The sequence below is a fragment of the Lutjanus erythropterus genome, chromosome 18, assembly GCF_056507025.1.
Source record: "Lutjanus erythropterus isolate fLutEry1 chromosome 18, fLutEry1.hap2, whole genome shotgun sequence".
NCBI lineage: Eukaryota > Metazoa > Chordata > Actinopteri > Lutjaniformes > Lutjanidae > Lutjanus > Lutjanus erythropterus.
This window is the reverse complement of record NC_139334.1, coordinates 5,911,707-5,926,976: the sequence shown is the minus strand read 5'-3', so window position 1 is coordinate 5,926,976 and position 15,270 is coordinate 5,911,707. Positions and strand designations below refer to the sequence as shown.

The following is a 15,270-nucleotide window of genomic DNA, read 5'->3' as shown; positions in this document are numbered from 1 at the left end:
TAAATAACGTGTTTCTACTGGTGGTGAACAGATAGTGTTACCTCTGTCAATACTAGTTAAATACTGATCCTCTGAGAGGAAGACACACCTTTTCCCAGTATCCCAGGGTGACGCACATCTCCACCAAAGCAAAAATTGACACCCAGTTATTTGCCTGTTTTTGGTGCTGGTTTCACAGTTTGGCAGCCAAAGTGGAGCCCCAGTGGAGATTTATTCAGTTCCCATCTCGCTGAGGAGAAGGTATGCAGGTGGGCAGGCGTGTGTCCAGCCAGACCAATAACAATGAGTCATTCACAGTTTTGCTATCCAGAGGGCTCGGATGAATGTGCTGGGACTCTCCCCTCTCGCTCATTCACTGACGCCAATGCGACACCATGCGGAGAGCTCTTAGCGCTCAGAAGCTCCTTTCAAAGCTCAACAAAGGAGAAACTGTTGATGCAGCAGGCTCAACTCGTGGAGCCTGCTGGAGCTGTGGAGTGGTGGTGGCAGTGGGGCTCTGACTGTTGACCCCAAGTGTCCTTAGTCAGGCAAGTTGGTCAAAAATGTTCTTGCTCTCTGTATGATTTGTCCTTTTTTTATTAGTGTTTATCGAAAACAAAGACTAAAGATAACTGTTCTTTTGTCAGTCCAAAACCCAAAGCTATTAAGTTAAATATGATAAAGAGGAAATCTCCATTTTTAAAAGGGTGAAAATGTCAATTTCTTTAATTTGTGCATCAAAAATTGCTTTAATGATGAATCGATAATCAAAATTGTTTAATAGCTGAGTGAGTTGAGTTCAGTGAGTTGCTATATTTACTAGCCTGACATGGCATTTTACTTGCTCTAGGCAAGGAGCCTTTTCTTCCCTACAATCCCAAAATAATCATTCATGACAGACTGTGATGAATATGTAACTGCTGTAACCCAGGCTTACTCATGTTCTCACAGCTTTACTGATACAATCTGGTGTCGCTTGTCGAATAATGTGATGTCAATAACAAGGATGTAAAAGGATTTTCCCAGATACTGCGAGAACATTAACTCCTGCTGTTTGATGAAACTCACAGTAACTCTGACTCAGTCACACCAAAGTTATGTCACCTGCTCAGCTTTGAAGTGGTTTTTGGTTAAGAAATGTTTCACTGCCTGTGGGAAGAGTGGACATTTTTTATCTTTAATTCATTTTATCTGACATCAGTTGTTGGTCAGTCAAAGCTTGTATTCAGAGATGCGCCTTTATCAGTAATCAAGCAAGTAGACACAGTTAATGTTGGCTGGAAGCAAACTAGATTGCAGGAGTTGTCAGGATGATACTGTGGTGATTTGTGTTTTCATGCCTGTGTCACTGCACGCACAACTCCCTCTCTGCCAGCCCCAGAGTATCAACTACATTATTTAGCCTGCACTGACAACATAGCAGAGTGCTCTCGCTGTTTCCACGGTGATTAAACTGTTGCATCCCCCTAATTGTCCATTAGATTTGTTGTGTGTACGCATGTGAATTTATGGTGGGAATTTTGACTCGCTGCCTTCGTTTGCATATTTTCCTGGCATGTTATTTTTATTCCCAGATCACCTCACTTTCTTTTTCTCTTTTATCCACTTGCGTTTCAGTCATGAATGTCTCACTGCCTCTGCCCATCTTATGCCTGTTTGTCTGTTGCCTTCCCTTCTTGCAGAGGCAAGGCCAGAAAGAGCAGATCTCCCTTCCTCATTACTGTCAACGTCGCTGGTTGTTGACAGGGAAAGCGATAGCGATCCTCTTTGACCCTCCCTCATCCAAATCGCCTGCTTCATTTCCTCTATGTTGTCTTTAACCAAAAATACCCACCACATCTACATCCACCTCCCCCTTCTCATGCTCTTCTTCTGCACAGCCTCAGCCCTCAAATCCCTTTGATTATAATTCCCAGAGACCTCTGTGCCGTCTTGCCTCTCCAGATCTCTTGTTGCATCAAAAGGGCCCAACTGCCTCTGTAGTTTTAGCGTCATTAAAACTTCATGAAAAGTCCTGGCTTATGAATAGACTCAAATGATTGGATCTTAAAGAAGAGGTTAAGGCTGTTTTCTAGTGTGATTTCTCCCGCAAAAGTCTTGTGTAACCACCGGAGGAGTCTGATGACCACATCCTGGTTAGATGGATAGTGCTCTCAGACAACAGACAGACTCTCTGTCTTGGTTTCTGCTCACAGGCTCAATAAACCTTGCAATTCCAATAACCTGCCTGAATTCTGTAACTTCTGGCTACTCCTTGGGATAGCAGTGTTCATTTTCATATCAGAGAAAAGTCTAGCAAAACATAAGTAATGGGGACAGGTGGTAGTTGGCATAAGCCGAGTCTTGGATAACTCCTTCCTGTTTTTTAATTGATGTGCAAACCTCTTTGCTTCAAATGGTAATTGCGTTGAAATACCACAGGTTTCAGGAACTTGAACACATGCTCACATTCACATGCAGACTACAATGCCACAAGACACATTCATTGTGAAGAAACCTCATTGCTGTAATGACTTCTAATCACACTCATTTACGTGAACATTTGATCCAGAAGTCTGATGTTCTTTTTGCACTCTACTCAGTTGACAATGTGATATAGAAATTTTGAAGTTTTGTAGACTTGTAGTGCAGTTCAGGTGAGGTGAGCTGCAGAATGAGGAAATAGCTGCATGTGCTGTCGTTGTTCCTCGTCTCTGCTCCTGGCCGAGTCTTGCCAGCAGCGGAGTGTTGAGACTTGTCTGAGACGGGGAGACAGAGGGATGGGAGCAGGTTTCCGTCTGACTGGCAGAGTGGACTTCACACTGGCTGTGTGATTACAGGCTGATTACGCCTCAATGAATGGCTGCCAGTGAGTTTTTATGTCAGAGCTAAGAGTATGGCGCACTGCTACACCGAGGGTTATCACGACAAAATGTGCACATGAAGTGTGTAATTATGGATAGTTTAACTTAATACCAATAAACCAATAAAATACAAAATTGTTTGTCAAGCAGCACTTACTGGGGATGATGGGAAATGGTGACCGTATCAGGAGTGGCCTGCTTGCTGCCAGCATGACCATCCGGATCAAATGTTCAAGTTGGCAAAATACATGCTGAGACTGTTGTCTATCCCAAGTTCAGACAAGTCAGCTCTGAAGGTGTCCTTGTTGAAACAAGTGGTGAAAGAAAGTGGAGAAAGTAAAAGTGTGCATTCTGCTGTTAGTCCAGGTATCATTGAGCATCTCTCCTGGGTTGCTGTTAGCCACTGTAGCACATCACCTGGCCTGCTTGTCCCACAGTGCACTGAAGTGGCTGACAGTGTGTCACACGCAGTTTTTATCACCCTTCTTCTAGTTTTGTCGCTTGTGGTGATGTCATGACTCGATTTGTAAAGTTAACAGCCTGCTATGCTGTTGCATTGCTCTGTGTACAGTGATGCAGCTAAAAAGCAAGAGCTGAAACTTCTTTATCAACCATTCGTGGCCCCGTCTTTCATCAGATCCTCAGTCGACTGAGGGGTCTCAGACTGATGATTTGAATATTCAACTTTCAGGGGGGCAGCCCTACATGTTCATGAATACTGATTGTACTGTATGATCAACGTTATGTAAAGTACTCACACCATTGTATATGAATTGTGTTTTAGGGAGGATTTTCGTTTCGGGACAAATTTTTTTGTTAGTTTTTTTTTCCTGCAAAAACCCAACAACACAGCAAAGGAGATTGTCACTGTTGTGTTTGAGGGCTTTAATGTTTCTTTATTTAGAAAACCCATCGTCAAGAAGAGTCTCATATGGAAGTTAATCTGATGTTGACAGATGCTGGGAATTCTTATTTTTCAATCCCCCATCATTGGCGGTCAGCCAGCAGATATTTGTGTTGTTCCTCCTCACTGAGTCTTTTCTCGTTACACATATTTCCCTTGCCTGGCGTCAGTGTTTGTTTTGTGGTGTGGTTGATATTTATGTAATGGCATGTGTGTTTTTAGAGGTGGTGAGCAGGGCGGCTGTAAAAAGTTTTCCAGAGGTCCAGGGTGCAGGTACCTGGCCTTGTGAAGACTGAATGAACCCTGCTGATTCATTATCCACATTATTCTTTGAAGGTGATTGGTTAAACAAACCTCCTTTGCACATTTTAACACTCACTAATGTTGGCAGCAGCTCAGGCCTCTCTACCTGCTATCCCGTCCCCCTCCACTCAGCAAACATCAGTGCTCCGCTGCCTGCTCTCTCTGGCTCATTTACAGGCAGTGTCACCCGGGCGAGAGCAGTGCTCACTGACCAGCCAGAGCTCCAGCGTAGCCGAGAAGCCTTTGAAGTTTGCTCTAATCAGCACCGCAGCTGCAGAGAGCTGCCATGGAGGGGGCTGCTGCTGCTGCCGCTGGTGGTGTTGGGTGGGGGGTTGGTTGTGTAAATGCAAATGTGACCAATATGAAAATGGATTATTCTTCCATACAAAGCAGCACTCCGGGTATATGCACCATTCTAAAAATAGCTACGAAACAGAGCTATTTTTGTTCAATTTGACTGCCATTGTGTCAGTTTTTGAATAAAGCTGTGGTTTCATTGCTCACAGAAGGGTTTTTTGCAGAATTTTAATTGATTCATCTATGTCAGGCAGGCTTGACTTAAGATTTCCCATCGTCTGCGTAGTCTAGTCCTCCAGTAGCTTGCTCAGGATCTCTTAGGATGTGGGGATTCCTAAGATGCTGCAGTCAGGGTGAACTACTGGTCATCCCCAGAGACTTCGCTCCTGCAAGCATTAATGTGGGCAGTTGAAGTGTGGAGGCTTGATTCTGATATCTCCGCTGGACCAGCACAAGCCTGGTGCTGCAGCTGCATTACGTGAATGACATCCCTCCTAAGCCCCGAATCACTCAGAGCATTTTCAAAGCCCATCTGACAGATTGCTGAAATTCAGCAAAGCAAGACCTGTCAGCAATTTTGCCTTCTGTAAACACTGAAAATCTCTGAACTCGGGTTCACTGCTGCTTTTACAAATACAAGCGAGTACTAAAGGTTAGAAATGTCACGCCGGCTGAGGTAAGGCCTGCATTATCCCCCATCATATTTGTGTAACTGTCTGCAAATATCCTAAGTGGCTGCACCTCATAATGGACGTTTATGGGCCACTTGGTAACTTGATTTAGGTTATGAATAGACACTAATGATTCCTCGCCGCAGATTATATTACAGTCAGGGTGCTACTTATCTAAGCACTAATGTAACTACAGGAGCAGCCGTGGAGGACAGCCTGATCTGCTCCCCACACTTAGGAGCTCAAAGACCTTGACCTCAGAGTGGGTGTTCACCGTCAGACTCACCCATTATTTAAGTATGGGTTTGGTTAGAGCTACATTTAGACCATTATGAACCCTTCTCCGTAACCACGCACAGTTTGCTTGGTTTAGCTGGAAGAGAGAGGGATATTATAGGTTGCATCTTCCAAGTGGTTTATGTTCCCTAAACGATATGGGTTCTTAAGCCAGTGATCACACAGTATAATTGCATTCAAAAGGCTTAAAAATATTTTGCTTACTGAACTGACGATTGGCCATTTTATAGATGAATAGTATTGCATAGTTGTAAACACCTTGAAATAAGTCTGACATATTTTTTTGATGTAAACTGGAAATGCAAATCCATCATAAAGAGCTGATAAAGTGGGTACTAAATCCATTGTTTAATAAAAGCTTAATAAGTAGGGGTTTAAGAAAATATCGACACATTCGAGGATTGCAATATTATGTTTTGTGATACTGTATCAATTCTCAAAAACACTGTCATGTTACCATGATTGTTTAGTGTTTTGTTTAAACCCTCGACCACAAGGTAGCAGTTTTGTTAGCCAGAACCAGTGAATATGTGACTATTTGCTAAAAACTGACTTAAATAATTAAGCAATTATCAAAAAAGTGGCCAATAATTTTAGGTTTAAGTCATAATACAATATTATTGCAAGTTTAAGTATTTTGTGATATGTTGAGTATTGCAATAACATATATTTCAATTTATTACCTTTTTGCAGCTGCAAATTCCTCAAAGGAAGATGTTCTATTTTATCTAATGAGATAGTTTGTAGCCTGTTCATCTTACTTCAGTCATTTATATTGCAACAAAACAGGACTGTTAAGCAGACAGACTGACAAAAATTGTCATAAAAACCCACCAGTCTCGCTGACTGTGACCTCACCAGAAAAATACTCATTATTACCTAATAAACAGAAGATGCAACTCATTTTATTATTCTATTACCAAACAGCTTAATTTGGATTTGCGATATTAATCATTTCTATAATTATAGATTGATACTTGACATCCGTAAAGTACTGCCTCACAAAATATTGTGATATTATGCTGTGTCAAATTTATTCCCCACCCCTAATAATTTTCTGCCAATCAGTTAAGTTAGAAAATGTATGACAGAATTATTCTTCCAGTGAACGCTCATCTGTCAAGAAAGCTTTTTGGGGTTAGCCCAGAATTTGAGACCCACGAAAGTATAGTGAAGCACATGAGGAGAAGCTTTTTTTTTTTTTTTTTTTACCATTTGTAGCCCCTGCACATCCCTGTAGAGAAAAACATGGTGGTGGAGGGTAGGTCCCTCTGCAGATAATATGCCATGAAAACCACCCAGGAGGAGGGAGGGAGGGTGTGATGATGTTGATTGTGTTTTCTGATGGACCTTTTTCAGAAGACAAATGGATCTGTTTGCCCTCACTCATGGTCACACCTCAATGTAGCAGTTCCATAAACTTTTTAATTAGCTTCAAGGAAAAGTCGGCATGTTTATTGTCGGAGCCAATAGCTAAATACTGAAGAAGCGGTTTCATATCTACTTGTGTGAACTTCCACCCTCGTTGTTCCTGTTTTGGCTGTATCAGAAAACTGTTTGTGCAGCTGGTTCCTTATCATCTCATATTTGGTCAGTTTGAAAGCTGCTGAATATTTAAGATCTGGTGTTGACTGTCAGTATAATTCTAACATGAGCTTTAATGATGTATTTGGTGTTGTTTAAGGTTTTCTGGTTCACACAAGTTGTTCTCTCTTTCACTGCTCCCCCTCTCCCTTTTCTGTGGTGAAGTCTTATGACCAGGCACCCTGGATATCTTCATTCTGATATAATATGAGGAGAAGGACATGGCCTCGAGCAGCTCACCCAGCAGTCCTGTGATAAAAGAAGTCAGAACTGCAGTGTTTCTTTCTCTAGAAAAATCTACAATATTGAGTCCTGGATAAGGGTCATTCTCTGATATGCTGGAGGAGATTATCTTTTATGAATGACTTTGCCGGGAGCGGTTGGCAGGATTGTAAATGAGTTCTGGCAAACAGTAAAGAGGGCCAGTTTTCTCTCTTGAACATGTATTTGACATCTAGTTTAAAATGGTTCAAACATGGTTATTCCAAATACCACCACTGATTGACTGAATTGTTTTTCTTGAATGTATCTCTTTAGCTAACCATGTTTCTTATATAGCCACTGCATTCAACAAAACCCTGCAAAAAAACTCACAAACCTAAACTGAGCCATCAGCACTGATTGTAGTTGAGCACTTTCTCTGAACACTGCCTACTTGGTGACAGTCAACTTATCTTGAAGACTGTGAAGCAGCTGCAGAAAATGTGGAAAACGTTCTAAATCTCAGAATGTCCACATAGACGTCTAATTGTATGGATAAAAAAGATTTCAACCCTTTTACCAAATTGGCATTTTGAAATAACCAATAACCTTTTCTCCCTTGACCATATTAATGTTATCTTCTGTAGGACTGTGCCTGAAGATCCCATAGTTCAAGTCATCAGTTGAGAAGACCCTGAGTCGACTATCTTTTTGTCAGACAAATCTCTGTACTTTTGTTTTTCAGCTGCATCACTGTACACAGAGCAATGCAGGAGCAACATCATGACAGGCTATGAACTACAGACCAAATCTCAAAATGACCACAAAACTAACTGATGCAAACGGAGAAGGGTGATAGACACGGAGAGCAGCGTGAGGCAGGGCAGCGCAGTCTGTTAGCTGTATGTGACGTTCTCTGTTATGGTGAACCAGACAGATGTACAACCTCCTCTACTGCTGCCGTCCACTGTGATTGACACGTCGGCTGGCAGCACTGACAGCAGCCCGACAGGAGAGATGCTTTGTGGTGCACTGAGATTTTAGAACTGAACTATGTGCAATATACACAGACGCTTTAACTTTCTCTGATTGTGTGGAACCCCCCTCAGTTTAATTGCTTACTTTCACTCAATTCCTTGAAATCTATTGATCGTGATTAATTTATTTGATCTCAGACCCTCAACAATTTAGCCAAGATAGCTTAATATGTAGATAATAATAAAATGCTGTTTTATTACAATAAATACATGAAAATATTAGTTGACTACTGTCACATCTAAAGCAGCTGAGTCTACATCCTACAAGTGGACTGAGAGAACGTTGTGCTGTACTGACACATGTCTGACCGAGTATCTCTTGGCCTTCCTCACAGTACAAGCAGCAGGGTTGCTGGCGAGCAGAAGTGTCACTGGTGCGTGTCTCTCTCATTTGCAGAGCTTCCAGAGAACTGGACGGACACGAGGGAGACCCTTCTGGAGGGTATGGTGTTCCAACTCAAGTACCTGGGGGTCACGATGGTGGAGCAGCCCAAAGGAGAGGAGCTGTCTGCAGCTGCTGTCAAGAGGATAGTGGCCACGGTGAGAGACGACACACATGCCTACACACTTGCAGCAGGCAAGACACACACGACTGGAATAGCTTAAACACTGAGAAAACTATTTCCAGAAAATATAGGCATATAATATCTTTCCCACATCATCACCTCAGCAACTTGGAAATCATAGTCATCCAGTGGTTTTCCGCTGCTTATGACCTGACTGACACCTCGGTGAAAAGTGACTGCTTGCCTGCCTACTTTCCCTCCCTGAGGCCCAGGCTGACATTTAGAGGAGGATGCAATTAGTTTGGACACTGTTGCTCAGTATATGGCTCAGGCAGCTTTATCATGGTAGAAAAGGCTTAATGTTATTGGATCTGGCAGCTCAGTGGATAATGAAGTTAGCGGCGGCAGAATGGTGGGACTCGGGACATGGTGATGTATGGAGAGCAAGGCAGAGGCTCTGATTGGACCTAATCTGTTGGCTGCCCTTGGTGTCCCTCTGAAAAGGATGTTAGGCTGCTGAATGGGATATTTTTTAACTTGTCATAGAGTGTAATAGGTGGACTTAGTGTAAAGTAATGGGTTGTCCATTATAGTTAGAAATGTTGTCATTTATGCTGGATTGGATGTGATATGCTTGTTATTGTTGAGCTACTAAAAATCTCCATTCAAATGTGTTTGTGTGTTTGTTTTGACAATGTTTTTCTTATCTGGCTTAATGTATATGTATATCTTTCTGTTGTTAAAGGGGTAGTTCAGATTATTTGATGTAGGGTTGTATGAGGTACTTACTGAAAGTCAGTGTTTTAGCTACAGTAGATGCCATTCAGCTCGCCCCTATTTAAAGAGGAGCGGAAGCACCGGCTATCAGACAGCTTTTTCTGATGTACAACAGCTAAATTTGTTGTACAAGCCAAATATTTCAAGTCCATAGGCAAAATCAGTATTTTTACTTAGTAAAACGTGAGCTGCTGGTATACCACTGCTTCAGTCATTTATGTTTGTATGTGTTATTTTGATACTAAGGTGTTTTAAAATGATAGTTCAGATCCAGTGAAGTCACACACAATAACATAGACAAGGCAACTGTAGGCAAGCAACTCTCGTGTTCTGCAAGGTAAAATTTCTGATTTTACCCATGGAGTTTGGTTGGTTTACAGAGAGTGATATCTGGCTTAAATCACTGCATTTTCCTATTGGAACCAGCTACCCACTTCAAATAATGAGTTATTCCTTTAATCCCTTTAATCAGCAGCTCTGCAGTGTTTGATTCAAAGGTCTGTCATGTCTTAATAAAATTAACTTATCTTTTGATTGACATCTTGTAATCTACAGTCTGCATTCCATGGCAGCTTGATGACAGAAAATTTGCTCTGAAACTTTATTGTTTTAGTATATTATATCCCTGGTGTCTGTGGTTTTTAATTTGCTGAGCCTGACTTGATCAAAAATTAGCAGTCAGACTTGTAATTTGCATGAATACAAGGTTGACATTTAGCTAGATTGTTTTTTTTTCTTTCACATCCCTCTGTCTCACTCTTACAACCTCTTTTCTCCATCCTTTCTTCCTCCGTATCCCCTTCCTTCCAGGCCAAAGCAAGTGGAAAAAAACTCCAGAAAGTAACATTAAAGGTCTCCCCACGAGGAATCATCCTTTACGACAGTGCCTCCAACCAGCTGATAGAAAACATCTCCATATACAGGTCAGTCCTCCTCTTTGGACTCTTACAAACACATTCTGTGTCCCTGACTGAGCTGGGTGACCCCAGTTATGAAATACTTCCCCCCTAAGCCTGTCCTTATCACCTACAATAAAACAAAAGTTGTTATTCCCCCATTGCTCTCATCCATCATTGGATGGATGTGAGTCCAAGGAGGCGTGGTCCTCCAAAGCAGTGCAAAGAGTTTCTGTATGTGTGTGTCTGAGAGCACTCAGTCTATCAGCAGTTTATCTCATCAATCTCAACTCTCACGGGAGCAGTACAACAGCTGTATGTCTGAGTTTGACACACACACTCACACACAGACATATTCTCTCCAGTAAATGCCTACAGATCTCACTTGCCTGCCGCAGCCTGCATGCTTAAAGCTGCCTAACCTCCATTGGCCTCGAGCTTATGAGCCAAGCTTGAATCACTTTTCTAAAATTCCGCATTTATGAGTCTACATATCAAGGAGAGACGGGACTTTCCATCATTTTTCCAAGCATGAATAGGCTTATGTTGAATAATTTCTTCTTAAAGCTGGCAGATTGAGGACAAAATCTCAACAGTTGACAGTTGTCTAAAGTTATCCTCGAACAGATTTATTTACAAGTTGTCTGCACAGACTATGCTTCTGACTTTCCAGTGTCACATTGAGATGTTCCTCTATTTTAGAGTTTGATTTTTCCCACCTGTTCAATTTTGCATCACTCATTATTGAACAACTGCTTCCTGGCTGTGCAGCTTAGAGTGATCAGCGTTTATCTATATTAAAAATCTGGTCTCTACAGTGCCAGGTTGTGTCTGAGATTAAGACGAACGTCGACCAGATTGATTTGATACGGTGTGTTGCTGTACGTTTTAAGTGCATCCAGAAACACGAAGATCAAACTGAACAGACACTGACGGAAATCAATTATAGTTCTGTGCAAATTTGATTCAGGCTGCAGCTAAGGATTAATCTGATGACCGTTTCATTGTTTGATATAACATGTCAGAAAATATGGAGAAATACTCCTCACAGTTTCCTTAAAGCCAAGCTATGCAGGATTTACACCCCCCCCCCCCCCCAAAAAAAAAAAAAACAAACATGCATAGGTTCATTCAAAAATAATCTCTCTCAGTAATCACTCATGACCCACCAGAAGTGTGTGACTGCATCTGAGACCCTGTACCTTCTTATTTTCTCATTATTTTGCTGTGATTGGGATGCTTTACTAACCCAAAATGTTGGTATTTGACATCGTGGGAATGAGATGCAACATTCAAATATCTTTCTGGTGCATTTGCACACAGCAACTGACAAATTCTACTGATAAATTTGCCTTTAAATTTGTTTTTGTCTGACCTTCAGTCCAGTAGTCAAACCAGTAGCTTTAGCTAATAAGAATGTTATGATACTAAAATCACAAGGTACAATAATATCATGATGAAAAGTCCCTGAAAGAAAAATGATGACTGGAAAATACGTTCTCTGACGGGAACCGTTAAAAGTTTGCCGAATTAGCTATTATCAGTTCCTGTTTGCAGTGAACCCGTGGATGTACAGACAGCTATCACTGAATTACTTAAAGTGATAGTTCACCCAGAAATGAAATTTCACTCAATATCTACTCATCCCTGTGCTGATGTGAGGATGGGTGAAGATCTCCAGTTCACAAAACACTCCCGGAGCTTCAGTGGAAAACAGCGTTGCAGTCAAATCCAGTACAATTGAAGTGAACGGTGACCAGTTTTAAAATGTAAAAAAAGTGTCTGTAAGCCGGGACATTAAAATTTGACTCAAAAACACGCCATTTACACCATGTTTTTAGCCTAAATATCTACTGTAGCTTCTCAGACCAGATCGGCTGAAGTGGATACACAAGCTCTCGCCCAAGCAGCGCGGCTACAGCAAAGAAATTATGTTCCTCTTCTATGTCGAAGTCCTCTGATGTTTTCCTCTTTGTTGAAAGTTTGCGAAGTCAACTCTGTGTGTAACAAGTTACTATTTCTGAGCAGATCTCTCTCTGTTGTTTGAGTCGCTTCCAGGTAGCATGTGAACACAACTGTGAAGGTATCGCGAGATCTCGTATATCTCGTGTCACGCCACTTGGGCGAGAGCCTCTGTACCCGCGTTTAAAGGAGTGTAATTTTTAATGAGATTTCTAAGCTGATGGATGTTTATTTGTGTGTGTGTGTGTGTGTGTGTGTGTGTGTGTGTGTGTGTGTGTGTGTGTGTGTTCAGAGCTGACTGATCTGAGTTGTTACTTGTAACTTAACTACCTTAATTGCCTCCCTGAGCTGTGTGTCACAGCCACTGCTGCTGCTGATTGTCTTGGTAAAAAGGCCAAATAAGCAGGTCAAACTTCCTGTTGTTTTTATAAGACCAGCATGCACCTGTATCTTTCACCTCACACAGTATCTTTGATTCATGTCTGTCCGTCTGTGCCCTCACTTCAACTCTCCTGCACCTACCAAGGGGGGCCAAGCCTCTGAACCAATCTTGTTTTCATCACAAATTTTCATTTTCATTAATCATGCAGCAGCTTTTCTTTTAGTCCGCACGCATACAACTGGCTTCTTTTGCAGCGCATCTCCAGTAAAACGCTGCACTGATAATGGATTCTCTCATTTGAAGAATAGGAGATAAATACCTCAGCAATTAAAAGGCTGGCTGCATGAGGTGAGTCCAGCTGTGACCTCGGGATGGTGTGAAGACATAAAGCAGCTGGTTGTATCTCGCACCCCATTGGAGCTCTCATCCCCAGACATCTGCTGAGAAGATGGACGACCAATAAAAGAAATGGATTTGCCTAGACAACCAATTTCCTTGACGCCCTCCTGCCCAAACATTTGCCCGTAAATCTTGGTTGTGTTGTTTTGCGGATCACAGTCGTGACTCTTAAGCCTCTCCAAACTTTTCCTTTGCTTTTATTTATTTATTTATTATTTCTGCACCTCGTATTCTGTAGTCATTAGTTAACTGCGTGTGTGACAGTCCCACAGTGAAGTTTGAGCACAGCGCTGATGCTCGAAGGGGAAAGGAAGGACAGATGGCAGACATTCATTATAACCATCCTCCATCGTTTTGGGTCTCCCTCCCCAACTGGCCAGTGTGCCTGTCACTTTGGTATTACGGTAATGACATGGTGATCAAATAGTGGAGAAAAGCTATTTGTGGAGCATTACAGCTTAATTCAAAGCCTCGCTCTGCACCTGAGACTGACAAGCAAGACTGATACCTCTCTCACATGCTGAGACACAGAAAAATCTCAACGCAGACAATGACCTTCCAAACTACAACAAGAAAATGAACAATCACCTCTGTCTGTAGGAGTCTTTTCATGTACCTTACAGGGGCCAGGCGCAATCTAAAAGCTGTAATTTAAAGCTCTGTGTGTGACAAGGTGGTTAAACAGGTGGACACAGTGGGAGTGTGATGTAGCAACTTGTTTGAAAAGCAGAAAGAAATGGCGTCTGAAACAGCACAGATGTCTGCTGCGCACGTGTTTGGTTCAAATTCATGGCATTGTTCAGCTCTGTACCTGCACACAGCTGGGGTGTGTATTTGATCATGTGCAGAGCAGTGAGATTGTGTGAGACTGGATGTCAGAGATTTTTTTTCTACAACAGTTACTAGATTGAATGGTTTGAGTCAGATTGCTGGACGAGCTTAAGGGCTTAGTGCAGATGAAGTTGCACAATGGTTCCACTTAATCTGTGATGATTCTGTAAAGTCTTTTTATTAAATGTTTGTATCTGTGTGTTTTTTGTTCAGAATATCATATTGTACGGCGGACAAGATGCATGACAAAGTGTTTGCCTACATCGTCCAGAGCCAACACAATGAAACTCTGGAGTGTCATGCCTTCCTCTGTCCGAAGAGAAAAATGGTGAGTAAATGAGTTTGTGCAATTGTTTGCCTCTGAAAGCCCCACTGTGTGCGCAAGTAGGCTGTTTACTGTGGAGACAAAGAGTTTGAAACCAACAGGATCCAAGTATTGGATATAATGTTTACAGCTCTGTCAATTTCTCACTTCTATTTAAAGGAATAATTGAAGAGTAAGATGAGAAGATCGATACCACTCTCATATCTGCCTATTTATTAACACATTATATCTCAGTTCAAAAGCCCTAGAGTAAAAATTACTCTTGTATAGCAGTTTTCACAGTCAAAAGTCACAAACTGCTTTACAAAAGCATCATACAACATACAGGAAAAAAAGATGAGGTGACCATGCGAAACTAAAAACACAATACATAATGAAAAACGGTACACAATTAAGAATATACAATAAATATTACAATGTAAATTGCAGATCTGGTGCATACAGGTGACCCACACACCTGTCTAAACAGATATGTCCTTGGCTGTCTCTAAGAAGAATCTTAAAAATCAGCAGCCCATAAGAGTGTGGACAGAGCATCCCATCATTTAAGTGCCATGGCCTCAAAAACTCTCACTAGGGGTCTTTAACATGTGTTGGACTATTTCTTAGACAGATGGAGTGACTTTTTGAAGTCTTGTTGTTACTGTGAGGTTGCCAGGCAACCAGCGGACACTCCAGGAAGCCACTGCTCCACGCCAAGAATTTGTCCAGCAGATAACCCCCAAGTAAAACCCCAACTTGTAGTTTATACATTTTGTTTTTTGTATGGATTAAACAAATGAGATACAATTTGTTGATTAGTGAGCTTTAAACTCGGTAATTGGGGGATTTTGTTACCTTTTGCAGAGTTAGGCTTACTGTTAATGCCAAGTTTATTTGGCTGCTGGTTGTGGTTTCATATTTGGCATTTAGACATCAGAGTGGCATCTACCTCCTCATCTAACTAAGTCTGAAAAGGAGAAGTAGAAGTCTCATTTTTTCCTTGAATAACTTTAAGCTTACACTTTATTATGGAACTTTTGCCTAATGATGGCAAAATCAACTGCTTACCCAAGCTTTAACACCCTTGGTTACAT

At 41.7% G+C, this 15,270-nt stretch overlaps 1 protein-coding gene across 4 annotated transcripts in view; it reads left to right on the top strand.

Moving 5' to 3' along the window:
- Positions 1 to 15,270, top strand: part of ldlrap1b (low density lipoprotein receptor adaptor protein 1b) — a 41,747-nt gene that overhangs the window by 10,685 nt on the left and 15,792 nt on the right. For all 4 annotated transcript variants that reach the window (XM_084742283.1, XM_084742281.1, XM_084742280.1 and 1 more), the window contains exons 2-4: positions 8,514 to 8,656; positions 10,210 to 10,322; positions 14,083 to 14,197. In XM_084742283.1, coding sequence (XP_084598409.1) covers positions 8,514 to 8,656; positions 10,210 to 10,322; positions 14,083 to 14,197 — 371 coding nt within the window. The remainder of the gene's footprint in view (positions 1 to 8,513; positions 8,657 to 10,209; positions 10,323 to 14,082; positions 14,198 to 15,270) is intronic.